Source organism: Watersipora subatra, chromosome 3 (genome assembly GCF_963576615.1).
Source record: "Watersipora subatra chromosome 3, tzWatSuba1.1, whole genome shotgun sequence".
Classification (NCBI taxonomy): Eukaryota; Metazoa; Bryozoa; class Gymnolaemata; order Cheilostomatida; family Watersiporidae; genus Watersipora; species Watersipora subatra.
In genome coordinates this window covers 612,906-625,124 of record NC_088710.1, presented here as the reverse complement: position 1 = coordinate 625,124, position 12,219 = coordinate 612,906, and the positions used below count along the sequence as shown (strand labels likewise).

The window sequence follows — 12,219 nt, the reverse complement described above, 5'->3', positions numbered from 1 at the left end:
TTGTTATCGTAGTCTACTGGCCATATCGGATAATGGGCTTATTCTAGACAAGTGTGTTAGAATTACAGGTACTTACCTCCATTGGCTATCTGGAAGCTCGCATAAAGTATGAAGGATGCTATAAAAGATAACACTAGCATGTTAACAACTTGTTGGTGGCCATCTTTTTACCGAAATATTTGATCAATCAGGCAGGTCTGAGGTAATCAATAACCAACAATAGGCTGATGTATAGGTGAAGCTAGCATCAACAATGGATAATAGTTGTATTTATATGCCAGTGTTGTCTATTGTTATGACAATATAGAAACAGCTTAGCTATTTGGTTTTACTAACATTAGTGCAAAGATTAGCGCAAACCAGCACCTAGCATAAGCTAGAGTTGTATCTCCTTGTCATCCTTGTAATACCACAGCTCAATGAATTTGCATTTTATTAGCACGAAAGCTACTTATTTATGCACCATTTTCTTTCCCTGTTTCATGACAATAGCAAGCTTGGTGACAGTTCAAGTGTTTTGTTTACCTCACATCACTTGTCTAGAAGTATTCAATGAATTCAGAGATCTGTGTGTTACTTCCTTTTAAAAAGGTTGACCATTTACTATTGGTCCCTTACTTCTGGTTGTATCTGTCTTCCTCACTACTACTCTGGCAAAGTTCCAAATTGAGAGCCTGATAGTAGTTTATAGACTAGCTGGACCGATTACACTGATTATAGTCTGTACCCACATCATGTAACAGGGGTAGAAGTCTAAGGTGGGCTGGATGGAGGGTGGAGATAATACAGGAGGAAAGATGCCACAGGAGGAAAAATACTACAGGAGGAAAGATGCCACAGAAGGAGAGATACTACAGGAGAGATGCCACAGAAGGAAAGATGCTACAGGAGGAGAGATGCCACAGAAGGAGAGATACTACAGGAGAGATGCCACAGAAGGAAAGATGCTACAGGAGGAGAGATGCCACAGAAGGAGAGATACTACAGGAGATTAGATGCCACAGGAGGAGAGGTTCTTCAGGAGATTAGATGCCACAGGAGAAGAGGTACTACAAGAAAATAGATGCCACAGGAGAAGAGATTCTACAGAAGAAAAGATGCCGTAGGAGAAGAGATGCCACAGAAGGACATATGATGCAAAGTAGAAGTTCTGTAGCAATAACAATGCTACAGGGGTGGATATATTACAAAAGTAGATATATTATAGGGGTGGAGATACAGAACGAGCATATACATCTCAGAGGAGGGAATGCCACAGGGGTAAGTATACGAAAGTGGTGGAGATACCAAAATAGTGAACAGGCAGGTGCTGCTGCACCTACACCTGCAAAAATTGCTGCTGGTGTAGAGAACCAGGGTAATACCGATGTCGCAGGGCTAGTTATGCGTGATATATCTGACAGGGAAGAAATCCATTGCTGTGATAATACCATAAAACAGCGCTGATACTTCATTGCCATCTAAAGATATATTGCTTTATAAAGAAGTATTTATTGATCGTTAAACAAGCAATGCTGAAAGAAGTGTTTCTATATTGGCAACAGTTTTCATTATTACATATGAACACCAACGCTAATGCTCTCCTTTTATAAACCCATCCTCCTCCATACTGAACGGATCCACTAAAATTGTATTTGATTCCATCGGGTGGGTTTGATTTCGCTGGTTCGCCAACGCTATGCCACCAGTTGAGTGGTTGGTCATTACATAACCATCTGGAGCCTGATTGGTTCTGGTTCGATAGACTCTGCATAGCTTTCTTCATCTTCTTCCTCTTTTGAGTAATCGACACACATTCCTATTAATTGCCTGCAACAATGATGATAACCATGATGATGATAACAATGATAAAGGGCCATCTATATTATGTAGGTCAAAGAATGCCCAGAGCATACAACTTATTGAAGTTACTCTGATCTGTGGCTGGGGGGCCTGAACATCAGAGCTGTTAGCTAGCTTGAAAGAAAATGCTACAGAAGGGTCCTCTGTTATTGATAACACTCAGACCTACCACTCTGTAGGTAAACAGTACTACTACCCCACCGTAAGTAACTAGTAATACTACCACACCGCAGGTAACTAGTAACACTACCACACTGTTAGTAACTAGTAATACTACCACACTGTAAGTAACTAGTAATACTACCTCACTGTAAGTAACTAGTAATGCTACCTTACTGTAAGTAACTAGTAATACTACCACACTGTAAGTAACTAGTAATACTACCACACTGTAGGTAACTAGTAATACTACCACACTGTAGGTAACTAGTAATACTACCACACTGTAAGTAACTAGTAATACTACCACACCGCAGGTAACTAGTAACACTACCACACTGTTAGTAACTAGTAATACTACCACACTGTAAGTAACTAGTAATGCTACCTCACTGTAAGTAACTAGTAATGCTACCTTACTGTAAGTAACTAGTAATACAACCACACTGTAAGTAACTAGTAATACTACCTCACTGTAAGTAACTCGTACTACTACCTCACTGTAAGTAACTAGTAATACTACCTCACTGTAAGTAACTAGTAATACTACCTCACTGTAAGTAACTAGTAATACTACCTCACTGCAGGTAACTAGTAATACTACCACACTGTTAGTAACTAGTAATACTACCACACTGTAAGTAACTAGTAATACTACCTCACTGTAAGTAACTAGTAATGCTACCTCACTGTAAGTAACTAGTAATACTACCTCACTGTAAGTAACTAGTAATACTACCTCACTGTAGGTAACTAGTAATACTACCACACTGTAGGTAACTAGTAATACTACCTCACTGTAAGTAACTAGTAATACTACCTCACTGTAAGTAACTAGTAATACTACCTCACTGTAAGTAACTAGTAATACTACCACACTGTAGGTAACTAGCAATACTACCACACTGTAAGTAACTAGCAATACTATCACACTGTAGGTAACGAGTAATACTACCTCACTGTAAGTAACTAGTAATGCTACCTCACTGTAAGTAACTAGTAATACTACCACACTGTAGGTAACTAGTAATACTACCACACTGTAAGTAACTAGTAATACTACCTCACTGTAAGTAACTAGTAATGCTACCTCACTGTAAGTAACTAGTAATGCTACCTCACTGTAAGTAACTAGTAATACTACCACACTGTAGGTAACTAGTAATACTACCATACTGTAAGTAACTAGTAATACTACCTCACTATAAGTAACTAGTAATACTACCTCACTGTAAGTAACTAGTAATACTACCTCACGCTAAGTAACTAGTAATACTACCTCACTGTAAGTAACTAGTAATACTACCTCACTGCAGGTAACTAGTAATACTACCACACTGTTAGTAACTAGTAATACTACCACACTGTAAGTAACTAGTAATACTACCTCACTGTAAGTAACTAGTAATGCTACCTCACTGTAAGTAACTAGTAATACTACCTCACTGTAAGTAACTAGTAATACTACCTCACTGTAGGTAACTAGTGATACTACCACACTGTAGGTAACTAGTAATACTACCACACTGTAGGTAACTAGTAATACTACCACACTGTAAGTAACTAGTAATACTACCACACTGTAGGTAACTAGTAATACTATCTCACTGTAAGTAACTAGTAATGCTACCTCACTGTAAGTAACTAGTAATACTACCTCACTGTAAGTAACTAGTAATACTACCACACTGTAGGTAACTAGTAATACTACCACACTGTAAGTAACTAGTAATACTACCTCACTGTAAGTAACTAGTAATGCTACCTCACTGTAAGTAACTAGTAATGCTACCTCACTGTAAGTAACTAGTAATACTACCACACTGTAGGTAACTAGTAATACTACCACACTGTAGATAACTAGTAATACTACCACACTGTAGGTAACTAGTAATACTACCTCACTGTAAGTAACTAGTAATGCTACTTCACTGTAAGTAACTAGTAATACTACCACACTGTAAGTAACTAGTAATACTACCTCACTGAAAGTAACTACTAATACTACCTCACTGAAAGTAACTAGTAATACTACCTCACTGTAAGTAACTAGTAATACTACCTCACTGCAGGTAACTAGTAATACTACCACACTGTTAGTAACTAGTAATACTACCACACTGTAAGTAACTAGTAATACTACCACACTGTAAGTAACTAGTAATGCTACCTCACTGTAAGTAACTAGTAATACTACCACACTGTAAGTAACTAGTAATACTACCTCACTGAAAGTAACTAGTAATACTACCTCACTGTAAGTAACTAGTAATACTACCTCACTGTAAGTAACTAGTAATACTACCTCACTGCAGGTAACTAGTAATACTACCACACTGTTAGTAACTAGTAATACTACCACACTGTAAGTAACTAGTAATACTACCACACTGTAAGTAACTAGTAATACTACCTCACTGTAAATTACTAGTACTGCTACCTCACTGTAACTACCTAGTAATGCTACCTCCCTGTAGGTAACTAGTAATACTACCTCACTGTAAGTAACTAGTAATACTACCACACTGTAGGTAACTAGTAATACTACCTCACTGTAGGTAAAAGGTACAGCTACTACACTGTATGCAACAAGTACTGCTATCCCAGTGTAGGTAGCTAGTATTACTATCACACTGTAGGTAATGAGTACTGCTACTACAGGTAGGTATATGGAGTAACCGGTGCAGCCTGCATATTTCCTTCAGGTACCCAAACCTTAGCGCCTTATCTACCAGACCTTAATACCTATCGGTAATACTGTAGCAAGGGAGGAGGCCTCGTTGCTAGTCTCATATCAATAGTAATAGTATAACCATAAATTAAAAAGAGCCTATTGCTATTTTGACTCCATTTTGGTTCAGCTAATTTATGAAATTTAAATTCACTCAGGGAAACTATGAAAGTCCTCGAAAGGTATACAAACGTTTATTCTATGCTGAGATACTTAGAAACACCACAATAAATAAGAAACTTCATAACATAGCTAATAGAAATATATAACAGCGCCATCAGACTACTAGTAACTAGTACTAGAGAATAGACTAACTATATGAGTGGAGTAAGGAGTGATCAGTTATGGCTGACTTACCTATCCTCCTTGCAGTCTGAGCAGATGATGAGCCACATGCCGATAACAAGGAAAAGGATGACTATAACAGCTATTGCTATGGAGAAAGCTTGGTTGATGCCAATATCAGTCACTTGCTGGTCAGGAAGGGAACCTGTATAATAACTGTGAGATCAGCTGCAGTGTTCAAAGCTTTTCTTCATGTATAATGAATACAGCAGTTAGTTTCTTATTGAAAAGCTACTAGAGAAGGTAATATATAAGTTAGAGCATGTGCACTATGACTCACAGAAGTATATGATGTACTATGACTTACTGAAGTATATAATGTACTATGACTCACGGAAGTATATGATGCACTATGACTCACAGAAGTATATGATGTACTATGATTTACAGAAGTATATGATGTACTATGACTAACTGAAATATATGATGTATTATGACTTACTGAAGTATATGATGTACTATGACTTACTGAAGTATATGATGTATTATGAATTACTGAAGTATATAATGTACTATGACTCACAGAAGTATATGATGTACTATGACTCACAGAAGTATATGATGTACTATGACTTACTGAAGTATATGATGTACTATGACTTACTGCAGTATATAATGTACTATGACTCACAGAAGTATATGATGTACTATGACTTACTGAAGTATATGATGTACTATGACTCACAGAAGTATATAATGTACTATGACTCACAGAAGTATATGATGTACTATGACTTACTGAAATATATGATGCACTATGACTTACTGAAGTATATGATGTACTATGACTCACAGAAGTATATGATGCACTATGACTCACAGAAGTATATGATGTACTATGACTCACAGAAGTATATAATGTACTATGACTTACTGAAGTATATGATGTACCTTGACTCACTGAAGTATATGATGTACCATGACTTACTGAAGTATATAATGTACTATGACTTACTAAAGCATTCTATAGGCACTCCAACCCAGTCAAGGCTGAAAATGTCACAAATTGCTGTTCTCTGAGTGTCACCATCGATAAAGAAGAAGCCGTCGTTACATGTATACTCAACAACTGTCTCTATAATGCCAGCGGTGGTATTAGCTGAAGCATTAGGCACTGCGGGAGGAGTTCCTCCAGGGCATTTCTTAGCTAAAATATGAACAAAAGAAGAGATGTTAGAGGATTGGTTACGTATTTCCGTATCAATACAACTTGCTTACTTTTAACTTACGTTCACATAATGGCAGATAAGGGGACCAATGAAAATCTGCTCCACATCTCGTTTGCTTCGTGATGGAGCCATCCGGAAACTGATAGCCTCTATTACATGTTATCTCTGCCAACTCTTGGTATCTCGCTATACCCCTGGCTCCTTCTGTTATATTAGCGTTGTACTGGACATATGGTTGACATCTTCTCTCTACACACATACACAGAAACCGGCACTATTTTGATAGTTTCCTCACAGACAGACAGACAGACAGACAGACAGATAACATGACCTGCATTGTTTAACTACTTACTCCAGCAGCTGTCTGACGGCAGCCATGAACCATCGAGCTGACAAATCATCATACGCCTCAGCTCTCCGTTGGGAAACTCATAGCCTGGTTCACACTCGTAGTAGTCGCCTTCTCCTACCCTTCTTGACCCGTACTCAGGTATTGCATTGAGGATGGCTGGTACACGACAGTACACCTCTAAAGAATGAGAGAGCAACTTTCAGAACTTTGTATATGGATTGGTTTCTATGCAATTTAGTTAGTTATACAAAAACAGTGTCACGTATGCTGAAAGTTTTGCCTTAGCCATACAAACTTTTTCTATGCCGGCTGGGAGTTTGAAACTAAGATTTGCTTTAATTTGTTTAAGAGTTTCTCATTCGTATGTATAACTGTACCCTGAAGTTACCAGCTATTCACAGTTTGAAGCTGTTACACTCACTTATACACATGTCGGGCACAAAGGACCAGGTGCGGTTCGCCTGGCAAAGAATGTCCTTGGTAAAAGTGCCATCAGGAAAGATGTAGCCTGGGTTACAACTCCAAGTGACGGTGCTTAAGTAAGTCCCCACCTGTGAATCACTGGTTATCACAGCGTTCTCTATGTAGTAGCCAACTCTGTTCAGAGCAGGGCACATAACCGCTGTAACACACGCGTATCTCGCTGTAATCCTTAATGCATCTTGTATAGTTGGGTTGACACAACAGAGCCCAAACTATACAATAAACAGATCATTCTCAAATGATTTTAAAATTGCTCTAATCAAAGTCTAAGACTTCAAAAATTAAAACTAAGACAACCAATATTTGTCATTAGCGACTACAAGTCATGTATCTGCGTGTTTGTAATACGACAAGCGGTACCAGTAAGCTCTTCTCTTGTTCTTGTAGTGCTGTAACTTGTCTTTTCAAATGCAAGAGAACTTAAATAGATTCATTTTATTGTGTAGTTATTATAGATCAGATGTATTTAGTTTTACATCTTGCTACAAATCTTTAGTTTTGCTGTTAGTAATAACATTACTAGCTCTACCACCCTCTCAATGGTCCAGCTAAATGCACTCAAGTTTACAAGGAAACAGCGCAAGGACAATGATAGAGAAACTTGCCAGTGCAATCCCTTGCAATGAACAAGGACAAATACACGATCTCGGACAAATAGAGTCTGATTTTAGCCTAATTGCATGAAATGTTAAATTTTATTGAAAGCTTTTTTATTAATGTCTGTAAAAAGTATTTTGATACGATAGAGTTTCAACCAATCAGCTTTATATAGCATTTGGCAAATGACCTCTTCGAGAGTACAGAATAAGGCATTCAGTAGTTTTAAATCATTGCACGTATTATGATAAACTATTTATTGCAGAGTTGTCTGCACAATGTATAAAGGTTATAAACTTACGCTGGCAGTTCTCAATGGCCGAGTAGTATGCCCCGAGAAGACAACTAACAACTCGCTCTACAGCAGCATCATTTCTGAATGAGTAGCCTATATTGCATTTGTAGACTAAGCTATCTCCTACATCCATAGTTTGAGGAAGGGTGGCAATGTCAGGGCCCCCGTTTTGTATCACTGGAGGTGGGCCACACACTACAAATCACACAAAAAACTTAGTAATTTTTAAAACAAACTCATATACTAGGATCGTGCCTAGAGTCAGTCTGTTCAGTTGTGGCAGATTGAAAGGTCACAAGGTCACCGACAAGTAGTTGAAGGAATAACTCCGGCTTAATGAGAGTCAACAGTGATGGTGATAGCTGGTGCTGTCAGTTTGTGAACTCAGTCTTTTACCAGAGTGTAGACCCGCACACAGCACAGAACAAAGGCTAATATTAACTTTACGTTCTTTTGACAAAAGTCTCTAAAATAAAATTGATGGTGAGTGTCTTTAGTGAACCCTCGAAGGAGAGGATGTAGGAGTTGTCTACACACGGTCAATGAGGTGCAAGCTAGTAGTAAGCCTTACTAGTCGGCTTCTTGCAGACGTATGCCATGAGATCATCACAGTTCCTGTCTTTCCACACTCCATTAATAGTTAGCCTCGCACAACTGCTTTTCAACTCAGGATATCCTCTGTGCCACTTTTTATACAATATCATTTCGTCGCTGTCTTTGAACCAGCTCCAGTCATTGGTTACTACATCAAAGTGGTAGCCAATCCAATAGTCTCTCTCATACTTTTTATAAGTGTTAGCGTAAATAAAGCTGTTCTCTTCTGAACTGTTAACGGAAGCCAAGTGCGACTTTTTGAGTAGACAAGAATCCTCGGCGTAATAGTAACGTAGCCCAAGGCTCCTGTGGTTCGACACGTAGTAGCAGTAGTTGTCATGCTTTATCCAGCCCTCATCACACGCTCCAGCTAAAATTAGATCATAACAATGTAGGTCATAACAAATTAGGTCATAAAAACTTTCTTTTAGACAACTATTTATTCCTTCCTACTGTCATTCTACTTCTGATCATTTTAGCCAGTTTTATATCCCGAGTCTTACCTTGGCAGCCACTCGACGCCGGTTCACTCTTCCACTGTCCATTGTGGTCACATTCCATAACATGGTGGTCTTTTCCACCAGGGAAGAAACCGGTGTTACACACATACCTGACTCTTCTCTGGTAGACATTGTTGTTGTATTGTATCCAAGTGTTTGGAGGCTGGAGAAGGGTGTCACACGTTCTCACTGCAGCAATGGACATCAGAACAAAATTAGTAACAGGCTGGTAAGAGCAAAGGGTAGGAGCTTACAAGATGTCATGACCTTTGAGTGACCTCCTACACACTCATATTCATCAGAGGTCAAAGATTAAAAATCAAGAGGGGCTCTCACTAAAGTACTTTATAACACATTTTTAAATTTCCTTTCATACCGAATCTAATTACGTGAACTAAGAAAAATTGATCTCTTATGAGCTAAGAAGATGGAGTAGGAGTAGATGTTACATTCACCTATACAATCTTGGTAGCTGCCGTCTAATAGCCCAGTTGCGGAACACTTTCCTGATCGCTGAATATTGGAAGGCATCTTGAAGTAGCCTTCCAGACAGTAGGAAGTAATTACCGATCCCATGGCAATAGTACCATTAGGAAGATAGGCCTCCATGCCCAAGTAAAATAGTGTAGGGTAAGGGGAAGGGAAATGGTGGCAGTACCTTTCTACAAGTAAAAACAAAAATGGTAGAATCAGATACCCATTTCCTACTAGTATGTTGTGCTAGAGGTGTTGTGTTGTGTTGTATGTTGTGCTATGTTGTGTTGTGCTGTATGTTGCGCTATGTTGTGTTGTGCTGTATGTTGTGCTATGTTGTGTTGTGCTGTATGTTGTGCTATGTTGTGTTGTGCTGTATGTTGTGCTATGTTGTGTTGTGCTGTATGTTGTGCTGTATGTTGTGCTAGAGATGCTAGTATGTTGCATGGAGACTTCCAGCTACGCGCTATCATACATGTAATAATGTAAAGAAGAGAATGTTTCAAAACCTTTAAAAGTTTTACTCAGCAGCCAGGTTTGGATGGTCGAGCAATGACTGGCAGCCATCCAAACAAGCAAATCAAGACAGATTTCCTCAACTAATTCAAGACTACGATGAAGCCTCCCACTTACGGTTACAGGTTAGGCCTTCCCAGACGTCATCTTCAGTAAGCTGCCAAGTCAGTGTAGTCTCATTGCAAGTGATGACCTTGGTGGCAGAGCTGTCAGGAAACCCAAAGCCGTAGATGCATCTGATGGTAACTTGAACTCCAGCAATTGTGCTGGTAGTTGTCACGGCAGAGTGGTGAACAAGTGGCTGGGCACCACATCTTACGACTAAATGGTAATATAACAGAGTGGTGAACAAGTGGCTGAGCACCAAATCTTACGACTAAATGGTAATATAAAGTATCTCTTCATCGCTCTCTTGAAAATATTCTGTAGTAACTTAATTTGAGAGTTGATGTGGGTCATTCAAGCTACTTAAAAAATATTACTAGCTTGTGAAACTCATTTCAATCATGAGACCATGAAGGAAACCAGTAAAACTGTGTTACAGTACAAGTCCTGACATGATAAACTGTGTTACAGTACAAGTCCTGACATAATAAACTGTGTTACAGTACAAGTCCTGACATGATAAACTGTGTTACAGTACAAGTCCTGACATGATAAACTGTGTTACAGTACAAGTCCTGACAAGATAAACTGTGTTACAGGACAAGTCCTGACATGGTAAACTGTGTTACAGTACAAGTCCTGACAAGATAAACTGTGTTACAGGACAAGTCCTGACATGGTAAACTGTGTTACAGTACAAGTCCTGACATTATAGACTGTGTTACAGTACAAGTCCTGACAAGATAAACTGTGTTACAGGACAAGTCCTGATATGGTAAACTGTGTTACAGTACAAGTCCTGACATGATAAACTGTGTTACAGTACAAGTCCTGACAAGATAAACTGTGTTACAGGACAAGTCCTGACATGGTAAACTGTGTTACAGTACAAGTCCTGACATTATAGACTGTGTTACAGTACAAGTCCTGACAAGATAAACTGTGTTACAGTACAAGTCCTGACATGGTAAACTGTGTTACAGTACAAGTCCTGACATGATAAACTGTGTTACAGTACAAGTCCTGACATGATAAACTGTGTTACAGTACAAGTCCTGACATGATAAACTGAGTTACAGTACAAGTCCTGACTGGATAAACTGTGTTACAGTACAAGTCCTGACATTATAAACTGTGTTACAGTACAAGTCCTGACTGGATAAACTGTGTTACAGTACAAGTCCTGAAATGATAAACTGTGTTACAGTACAAGTCCTGACATGATAAACTGTGTTACAGTACAAGTCCTGACATTATAAACTGTGTTACAGTACAAGTCCTGACTGGATAAACTGTGTTACAGTACAAGTCCTGACTGGATAAACTGTGTTACAGTTCAAGTCCTGACAAGATAAACTGTGTTACAGTACAAGTCCTGACATGATAAACTGTGTTACAGGACAAGTCCTGACATGATAAAATGATTTCGATCAGAAAATACTAGGAGAAACAGTAATAATAAAACAGTGGGTACCTTTACAAGGCTGCGGTAGCTCATTCCACTGCCCAGAAGAGAGACATCTTATCCTCATGTCAGCTCTACCGTTTTCAAAAATCTCCGTTACATCCAAACAGTTGTACTCCACAGTTAAGCCATTTGTTACCTCATCACTGCTTCGGTTAGTACCAGCAGGTACTGATATGTAAGGGCAGTCGCCATGCACCCCTACAGTTAGTGCTAGCTATTTATCATCAGGCTACAGACAATGCCTAATTAGTAGTTGACAAAAACCTTGATAAGTTGTCAGATCTTTTTTACTCAAGTAATTGGCTTGCCTGAGGACTTAGGTTGTCACTAACTCTTTCTGTTTATCAAAAAGGCGCCTAGAACACTAGCTAAAACTGGGTTTCATTTCTATGCACTAATAATGATCCCAATGTGTTACCGTAGTTTTAACTTAAATTAATGCGATGTGATGATAATATTGTTTCTGTAATGAAAATCTGTGGCGCAACTATGGACTAAATAAACAAGATTTCCTGGATGAGTACCTTTAGGAAGATGGAGTAAAGAGAAAACCAGAAGCAGCAGGTAGGAGTCCATATCCATTCTTCAG

General features: G+C 38.7%; 1 protein-coding gene across 1 annotated transcript; it reads right to left on the bottom strand.

Moving 5' to 3' along the window:
* Positions 1-1,653: 1,653 nt before the first annotated feature.
* On the bottom strand, positions 1,654-12,212 carry LOC137392300 (sushi, von Willebrand factor type A, EGF and pentraxin domain-containing protein 1-like). Its single transcript, XM_068078971.1, has 13 exons — positions 12,155-12,212; positions 11,637-11,828; positions 10,175-10,378; positions 9,523-9,729; positions 9,071-9,256; positions 8,545-8,937; positions 7,980-8,168; positions 7,020-7,220; positions 6,599-6,775; positions 6,307-6,495; positions 6,033-6,224; positions 5,090-5,222; positions 1,654-1,809 (listed from the first exon to the last, which is right to left on the bottom strand). Exons 1-13 carry the CDS (start codon positions 12,210-12,212, stop codon positions 1,704-1,706), a joined length of 2,427 nt encoding a protein of 808 aa, XP_067935072.1. The 3' UTR covers positions 1,654-1,703.
* Positions 12,213-12,219: the final 7 nt, after the last annotated feature.

Coding starts and splice junctions, on each gene's coding strand:
- LOC137392300 (XM_068078971.1), bottom strand. CDS start 12,212: ATGGATATGGACTCCTACCTGCTGCTTCTGGTTTTCTCTTTACTCCAT. Junction 9,730..10,174: donor GGAAGGCCTAACCTGTAACC/GTAAGTGGGAGG, acceptor TTTTACTTGTAG/AAAGGTACTGCCACCATTTC. Junction 6,776..7,019: donor TGTGCCCGACATGTGTATAA/GTGAGTGTAACA, acceptor CTCATTCTTTAG/AGGTGTACTGTCGTGTACCA.